Genomic DNA, 9,236 nt, shown 5'->3' with positions numbered 1-9,236 from the left:
ACAACGGGGGATGATTAAAAGACACCACTGCCAGCTGACTTCTCCTTATAATTTAAGTCTATTTCTGGATTTGCTGATGGTTTATAAAAAAAAAGAAAGAAGGGACAGCATGTTCCAGATGTGGGCCCTCCTTCTTCTCCTCCTCCTCCTCCTCTGGCTTCAGCTTCCACCTCCAACATGCCTGACAGGGAGGTGGGTGGAGGTGAAGGTGGAGGTGGAGGGAGGGTTGTGAGGGAGCGCAGGAGAAATTTGGCAAGTGCCCTTGAAAAGAAAGAGCAGGAGAAGAGATGGTTCAGTTCTGAGGACGCAGCAGAGGAGCTGAAGACGGATCATCATGAGGATGGAGTTTTTTTCCAGGATGAAGGCTGCTGGGGTCATTACGCTGACGATGATGATGATCAGCCTTCATCAGATTTATTCTTCTTCTGCTCAGGTTGGTACCGGTGTCTGACCTGGTCATGCTTTTTAAAAAAATAAGAAAAACGTGAAATCATCTATATTTGGACCGAAGGTCTCATAAGACTAATTCAATATAATGTATGTATTCAATCGAATTCAATGTAATTAAAAAAATTACGACTGTTTTTCTTAAATAAAATACATAAGAATAGTTCTTATCATGTTTGCATTTTACTTTTATAGCTTTTAGGCTATAACACTTTAATGTTCCCAGTCTTGGAGATGATATTCCTGAAAAAAAAAGTCATCCCCTAAAGCTAAAATAATGCATGTTTAACATGTCAGCTGACCCCTCTCTAATTAGTAGGACACTGAAGGAACAATTTTGAGTAAAATGAAAATGAAATATATGAAATCAAAAGTTCATATAAAGTTCAAATAAAAAAAATCAAGCAAAATGAAGTAAGTTTAATTTTTTTTTTTACATTGTACTCATGTAACAAAATTTCATGGTAGATTTACATGTAATCTAATTACTTAAGTCAGCATTTTGGGTCTAAATGTTTTTTGAGTAAAAGTTGACATCAAAATGATTTTATATCCAGGTTTTATTTCTTAGAGAGTCAAAAAAGTTGGAACATGATCTGATCAAGAGAAAGATCGTGATCTTTTTTATATTAAAAATATATTTGAGATTATTTATTGAAGCATAGTGCAGTACCACACACTATGATTATAGATATAACAAAGAAAAATCCATTTAGCTCTGTAAATTTGGCCATATGATGTTCATAATCATCTTCTCTTGCAAGTCCTGAGAGCTTCAAGCATGGCTGATATTTTTAGATTCTTCTATGCTAAACATAAACATCAACTCGTTTTTCAAACTCAATTAAACATTTATGCAGACAATCATCGCTGATGATGAGAGCTCGGTCTCCAACTAAGACTGAGCAGTTTTCAAGAATCCAGTTTTCCAACCTGAAGGCAAAGAGCAGCAGGGACACATGTTTCTCAGCATCTGTAATATCCAGATGTTTCTGAGTCAGAACATTCAGCAGAAATGACCTGACCTGGAATTTCAGGCATCACAAACACATATCTTCAAACTGTAGCTTTGTGTGCTTCAAAAAATTAAGATCAAATTGAAGATTCATCTTTCTGACATGTTGGAGAAGGTCCAGCTAGAAGCAGAAAGTATAAGACGACACATTAGGAGTTCTGCTCAGAGCAAAGGTGCACAGGAGCATGACCTTGAATTTGATTCAGGTAAATTTAAATCAAGTGGAGCTCTTTGAACTTTTTAATCTTGTGTACCGTTAAATAATGTCCAAAAAACTAAAATTAAAAAAAAGAAATTCAACGACTATGACACACCCTTAGCCCTGGTCAAATCAATCAAAGTGCACGAACAAATTCTTGTTTTTATTGTCATTAGAGTTTGATTACTCACACCAACACCAAAGTCTGTTTAAATACATAGTAGCTGCAGCTCAGCACGCAGAGCTCAGGTTCACCCTCCTTAGTCTTCACTGCCTGTAAGAAACCAAAGGAACGCCTCCAAACACCGAAAACACAAACCACAGGTTCGCTGTGTGGCAGCAGCGCCGAGTTAAGCTGTGTTTCAACAGTGATTGTGAGGCGAGCGGCCGCTTCTGGTTCAGTTTTCACCCAGGCTTAAATGCAGCTCTGAAAAACCTCACCTCTGTGTGCAGACCTCACACCTGCAAACAGAATGTGATGGTCATCTTCTGCCTCTAGCCAAACAAATTATTACAACCTTGGAAAAACTTTGTGTTTTCATATTTGGGCCTAAAGATAGAATTAATAGTAATTAATGAATATTTATTGTGATAGGAGGCATTTAGAAGTATACACCCACATCCACAGCTGACATTTGAGCTTGAGTCAGCTCATGGTTTTGGTGTTCTGGCCCCAGAATTTACTCAGCTTATTATAAAAGTGCCAAAAAAGACAAAGATTAGATGGAGGAAGGCCTTCTCTAACCCCTCCTCGTCCCGCCCCCACAGGAGTGTCCATCCACTCACGATCTGCTGAACTCGCTGCGGCAGGTGGAGAAGATGCTGGCGGTCCATGAGATGTCCTACCAGCAGAGCCTGCGCTCCCTAAAGAAGAAGATTACCACCCTGCACAACAGCACCATGGCCGTCTTTAAAATAGGTAAAAAAATAAATGGTAAAAGTGGGAGGAGTTTTTGGTGTAGTGTCCCTGTGGCGGGGCATGGTTTGTGGCGGAGCTGCAGGGGAGGCTGACACACTGGAGCACCGTCAGTTCCTGGTGTCTGTTCCAGATGACCACAGGGTTTGAGCTGGTGTATAACTTTTCTGAGGTCCAGCAGGTGGATTAAGATTATCTCAGACAGAAATGTTTTGCCTTGCAGCATCCTGCCCCAAACCGGATCCCCCCGCTCACGGCCGCAGACTGGGCAGGGTATTTGGCATCGGACACGAGGTCCACTTCCTGTGCAAGTCCGGCTATGAGCTGATTGGTCCTCGGACCCGAGTGTGTCTGGAGTCTCTGAAGTGGAGCGGTCAGCAGCCCATGTGCAGACGTGAGTCTCCGGAGGTCAATCACAGTTCTGCTTCAAAGTTTTGTGCTTCTGTTTTTTTAAACCTGGTTTTTCTTTTCAGACCTCAACAGCACCGCCAACTCCCTCCCCTCCTTCTCTCCCGCTTCTCCCTCCTCCTCCGCCTCCTCTTCGTCATCATTTCCTGCTTCTGCTGCTCTGTCAGCATCCTCTTCAGCAACTTCACTTTCTCACCAGTCACCCACGTCATCCTCTCCCTCCTCTTCAGTACGACCCTCTCACTGCACACACTTCCTGGGCTCCACCCGCTGCACCTGTGACGTGGGCTTCACCATATCAGGCCGTGACAACAACATCTGCACAGGTGATCAGTCCATACCAATAACCACCACATTAACAAAACGCTGATCATTCTCAGCAGTTAAAAAAATCGATTTTCAATGTCTTCGCTTGAGAACCAAAATTGTTGGATGTAAATTTTCTTTCAATCAACCGACCGATTAATCAACTAGAATTTTGCTTGTGTCTGTTTCAGATATCGACGAGTGCCATCTGTTTCCCCTCGGTCAGCCTGGCCTGCTCTGCGTCCATCAGTGCGTGAACACACCCGGCAGCTTCCACTGCATCTGTCCGTCCGGGTACGACCTGACCAGAGACGGCCGCAGCTGCACAGGTCAGAGTTCAGAGGTCATCCTGTTCTATTTGGGGAATGTTTAAGATGGCTGCGCCCTTGTAGTTGTACCTCTCACCTTTGACCTTTCGCATTCAGACATTGACGAGTGTGAAAACCGGATGCACAACTGCACAGCAGACCAGCTGTGTGTGAACACCTACGGAGGTTTCCAGTGCGTGACGGTGGAGTGTCCTCGCTTGAAAAACGCCACGTACATCAAAACATCGTTCATGTAAGAGTACTTACCGACCTTTTTCTCCTCAACCTTCCTCTGAGCTGTTCTCTTCTATCTTACCTTCTGTGTCCCGTTTGTGTCTCCATATCTCCACATAAACCTTTAGTTTGTACAATCTGAAAGTTTGCGAATCTCACTATTTACTTTAAAGGCAAACAGTCTGAGTTTCCAGTTTGCAGCTCACTTTTCACAGTTTCAGCACTACTTGGCAAGTAGTTTTTGATGGTGGACAGACAAACTGGCATCTTCCATGCAAAGTACTGGTGACCATGGCAACCTGTGGTGCCTTAACAATAATAAAAAGGTTTTTGGTACAGCACCAAATACCTGTTTGCAACCAGTTTCACACTAGAAGCAACCACTCAGCAGTGGGTCGAGTGCTAGACACTTTTTCCTATCAACCGATGGTTGCCAAATGATTGCCAACCAGTCTCTAAGTCTGTGTGAGTGGGACTCACTAATATTAACTCGAATAAAGAAAGGTTAGAGTGTGATTTGATCCCCAAAACCAAAACAATCTGTCTGTGATTCAAATGAGCTCAGTGGTGTGATATTTGTCCCATTGGTCAAAAATCAGTCCACATGCTGTTTGAGGCAATCCAGAGAGTTGCAAAACATCTGGAAACTCTCCAAGTTCTATGGACTTTGTCTATTTGTCCAACAACTGTGGATGAAAACAAAACTGACAGTCTGAATTTGAAACTAGCGAACAAGCAGTCAAAAGAATGACTGCCCTGAACTACACTCAATTTAAATCACACATCGAGAGTGCAATTAAACAGCACCCAGAAACACAAAGACACAATCAAAACCATAAACCTGTCACCTCAGAAGAAAAAGAATCAGACATAAAGTCAATGACAGGGACAGCGATAAAGAAATATTTGACAAACAATGACCTCGACCTCACAGTTAACCACTTCCCTCCTCCACCCATCTCTTAGCTCTGGCAGAATCTGGGCTGAGAGTCAGGCTGAGGTTTGGCCTCAGATGAACTGCTAAGTTTTCAGGCTCCAGTTAGCTGATCGGTCAAGAACCTTGAAACGTGTTTACAGCACTGGACGTGTTTACCACAGCAGATTGTTCAAGTACTTTTTCCACACCTGGAATCACGGAGATGCCAAATTGCAAAAATTCCCCCAGTCAAACCCAAGAAACTGCAAGACAAATACAGTCAATACAGTAATTGCATGAAAAGCAAATAATATGAGGATTGACCTGATCACTTCTTTGTGGGGAAAACCACCAAAAGAAAAAATAAACTATTGGGAGAACTTACTGTAAAAGTTGCCCATCATTCATCTTCGATTTGAAAGAGGATGTCAAAGGCATGTAATCTGAGCGAGCCTTTTGTTGGACTCACTAGCTAAAGAGGGACTTGGATAAAGATGATTTAGCAAGCCACAAATTCAACACAAACGTTTGCAGAAAACAGCTGTTGTATCATCTGTTTCCTGTATTTTGGTCACAAAAAACATGAAAATTGCAGGCACACAGGCTCTCCAGGGTGTTTGGCTTAGTTCAAGGGTTCTGCAAAATATTTTCTGAGAAGATTTGCAGTGGAAACGTTACTCTGAAGTATTTTAACTATAAAATTTTAACACATCAATTAAAAACTAAGAATCATTTTGCATAAGACTAGAACAAAAGGCAGCAGAGGAAGGATAAAAGACTGTATGTAGTGAAATTCCTCACATTAGTGCCATCACAAAAGAATTTCTAACTTTGATACAAAACCTTTAACAAATATCAACCCTTGATACCATTTTACAAATGCGTCAAATATTAACATTAACAAAAGCCTCTCGAGGTCAAATCTTATCTAAAATATTTTTTTAAGATTTGCATGATTCACAGTTCAAAATAAATCTTTCATTCATTCACGCTCTGTCTGAAATGAGCTGTTTTAACTCACCCCAACCCCCAACCGGCTGCAGAAGATGGCCCCGCCCCTTCCTGAGCCTATTCCTGTCGGAGGTTTCTTCCTGTTAAAAGGGAGTTTTTCCTTCCCACTGTCACCAAAGCGCTTGCTCATAGGGTCATATGATTGTTGGTGTTTTCTCTGTATGTATTATTGTAGGGTCTTTACCTTTACAATATAAAGCGCATTAAGGCAATTGTTTTTGTGATTTGGCGCTCTATCAAAATATAATTGAAAATTGAACTCCTAGGATAACTCTCTCTGACCACTTAGAGAAAAAATATACATATAAACTGTGAGTTTAGTGGCAGTCCATGTTTCAGACCATCTGAGCTTTTGGCTCACAGAGGTTACTTGTACATATGCTGAGTTATTATCACTCAACTTTTGTTATGTTTAATATGAACGTTCACTACTGGGACAGAACATATATGACAGAAAACACTAACTCTGTCAAACATTTCAGCCATGTATGTCTAAAAAACACCGTCCCAAACCTAACTCTGAATCTGGGAGGGTGCAGAGTACGCCTGCACTCTCTCCAGCATATAACAAACAAAATCATGTGTTCACTTTCAGTGTTTGTGTCAATTTCTGAGAAAAGCAGGTCCTTACCCATGAGTACAAGAGCAGGGTATCATTTCAGGAGACTAGGATCATTTCAGGATTTTAACAGATTACTCTGGGGATGACTAAACAATCATGGCGTCTCTGGAGAACCATAAACAATCAGACTGGATTCTACTATAGAGGAGACAGGAAGTCGATGAAGATGAAGAATACAAGAATGCGTTCCAACCCGCAACCACACTTTGTTGGAGATGTAGAAGATGTTTTTGACCCAAGACTGACCTCAGATGTTTTTTTGCTAACTATGACTCACAAGCTAACCATGAAGTGTAGCTTTAGGTGGTAGGAGGCATTAGCATGCTGAAGATAATCAGATTAAACTGGATTAAAAAGATATACGTCACAGAGTGATGAATATAAAAGCATTTTACAGGAAGTGAAAAGAGTTATTCAAAACCAATGGGTGCCCTCAAAAGAGTCATCACAAAGACAGAACGATAGCTTGAAAAGTTTGATTAATTTTCTCTAACTAATAATCTGCACTTCTCTCAAATTACAGCTAAATCACCTTTTTCAGATCATGTCAAGCATCCAAACAGGTTTCTTCTCTCTCGCTCTCTCGTTCTAATCATCATGTTTTGTCTGGTTTGCTGTATCAGCTAACTTTTTTTTCGAACTTTATTTGAAATGATAAAGCGAACAGTCAGTCATTCCAGTTCAGTTTGTACAGTAGACATACAGGGCAAATAACAGTAACAATATACAGTACAATGAAGTAAGAAGGATTATTTCTGAATGAATTTCAATCAATGATAAACCTTTTTTATTGGAAGTCAATTTAAGAGAGTTTAAGTAATATTCAATTTAAATCAAAAACAAATTAAATGATGAGTTTTGAAATTTGTATCAGCTAACTTATCATATAAGTAGCACTAACACATGACACTTTTTTATTAGAGTTTAGCATCAAGTCCTTCTGTGAGCTCGATCTAGTCAGTTAAGAAACGCTGGTTGTGTCAGTTGCTTTAACGACAGGTGCAGTAGAGGGGCAACCATGAGAAAACTCGAAAACAGGAATGGTTTAGCTTGAGGCGATACGTGGACCTCACAGAGGTTTCACAGGTAATCCGACTCCTTCAGGAAGGCACATCAGGACATTCCTGGGTTTTCGTGCATTTTAAAGACCCATTTTTACTCCTTGGCTTTTAATTCTGTAGGAGTCTGTCATTATTTTATTCTTATTATTTTCCTTTCCTTTTAAATGTTACCTGATTATTCTATTGTACAGTACTTTTAAAAACAACAACTGTGGACCAAAGTGCTATATAAATAAAACTGATTTGATTTGGATCTTTGATTTTTTAAGCAGTGCATGTGAATGTATGAGGCCACATTCAGGCTTGGGAACGGTGGACTCTTTATGATTGCAATAACCCTCAAGTGTGAGGTGACATCACAGGGTCCATGTAGTGCTTTAAAAGTAGACGCTACTCTGAAAGCTGTCTGGACATGTCCAAAAAGATGGTCTTAAGGAGAAGTGAGCCAGTTTTAGAAAATCTTTTTGATCACATGTTAGTTAGTTGTCCTTCTGTAATTGAGTATGTTGAAATCTTGTTCTTCCATTTATCCAATTCAGTGCTGCTGAGGGCAGCTGAAGCCCTGAGGCCTCGGTCTGCTGTTTTTTGTACTTGTTCATCTTAGATTAGGACAGAGAGCAGGCCGGTTGTTCCATAAGAATGACTAAAACCTGTGAATAACTGAAAACCAATAATATTTACCCTCTTTGTGTTCTTTCAGGCGGTGTGAGAGGAACCCGTGCATGCTGGGAGACAAGCCATGCACTCAGGCACCAAACTCCATCTCCTTCCACTTCCTTTCTGTAGTGTCCAACATGTCCGCCCCGCGCATCCTCTTCCGGGTGTCTGCCGCTCGCGTGCTGGGCGACACGCTGCGATTCGGCCTCGCCGGCGGTCGCGGCCGGAGCCACTTTAGTGTGCAGCGCTCGGGCAGACAGACGGGCACCCTCCTCCTGGTGACGCCCATCAAGGGGCCGGCCACGCTAGAAGCCGAGGTGGAGATGAGCGAGCTGGAGCACAACACCCTGCTGGGCCGCTACCTCACCAAGGTCACCCTGTTCGTGTCTCCGTACGAGTTTTAGAAAGGAAGCGATGACGGTTACCCGGGGTTTGTAGAAGGAGATAAGCTGAACTCTGACTGTACTGATGAAGACGTTTCAGGGCAGGATGAAGAGTGGACGTGGAACCACTGAGTGTTTTTGACCTCTTTGTAGGTGACTAACTGTAATTTTCTAGTTCTTTTCAAAAATATGAATTTTGTATATAGAGCATAACATAGCCAGATCCAAGAAGACCTAATAGTTAGTATTTAGGATTTTGAAGTGGGCCTGCTCTGCCTTACATCATTTTCTTGACATATGTGTAATATGTTGTTTTTGAACACAACCAGATAAGTTTCAGATAATGAGGTGAGCACATGTAGAAGTAAACCTTGTGAGACAAAAGCTCAGGCTTCACAAAGTTGTTTTTTTTCTACTGTTGGAATGATGTTACCAAGTAGTAGATATTCCTAATATGGTCATCTTAAGTCCCTCCCATACACTTTTGTTTTTGGGAAGGACAGCCAATCAGAGACAGTTGCCTTAATAAGAAACATGAACTGACAGGAATAAATTAAAGTTGTTGTTTGTTTGTTTTTATAAAGACCTTGACTCTGTTGGGTCCCACCTAGCATCACATTCTTCAATATTTTAAATTATTTTGTATTGAAAAACAATCTTTAAAAAAAAACAAAAAACATTCTAACTAATCTAATGTTTGTTACATGTTCGTTTTTAAGAGTCTGTTCTCTACCAAAGTCACTTCTGTAGAAA

General features: G+C 41.1%; 1 protein-coding gene across 2 annotated transcripts; it reads left to right on the top strand.

Moving 5' to 3' along the window:
* Positions 1 to 334: 334 nt before the first annotated feature.
* LOC146629655 (fibulin-7-like) lies at positions 335 to 9,026 on the top strand. 2 transcript variants are annotated; one of them, XM_085358784.1, is made up of 7 exons: positions 335 to 433; positions 2,430 to 2,580; positions 2,801 to 2,971; positions 3,051 to 3,311; positions 3,483 to 3,620; positions 3,717 to 3,852; positions 8,144 to 9,026. In XM_085358784.1, the coding sequence occupies exons 1-7, from the start codon at positions 335 to 337 to the stop codon at positions 8,502 to 8,504; spliced, it is 1,317 nt and encodes a 438-aa protein (XP_085214910.1). In that variant the 3' UTR covers positions 8,505 to 9,026. The 2 variants fall into 2 exon arrangements, with proteins under 2 accessions (XP_085214910.1, XP_085214909.1); XM_085358783.1 differs by having other exon boundaries at positions 2,430 to 2,595.
* The last annotated feature ends 210 nt before the right edge of the window (positions 9,027 to 9,236 follow it).

Source organism: Diplotaxodon limnothrissa, linkage group LG7 (genome assembly GCF_057381915.1).
Source record: "Diplotaxodon limnothrissa isolate DT_005_m linkage group LG7, D_limnothrissa_male_GT1.1, whole genome shotgun sequence".
NCBI lineage: Eukaryota > Metazoa > Chordata > Actinopteri > Cichliformes > Cichlidae > Diplotaxodon > Diplotaxodon limnothrissa.
Note: the sequence above shows the minus strand (reverse complement) of the source record. Positions and strands in the feature narration are given on the sequence as shown.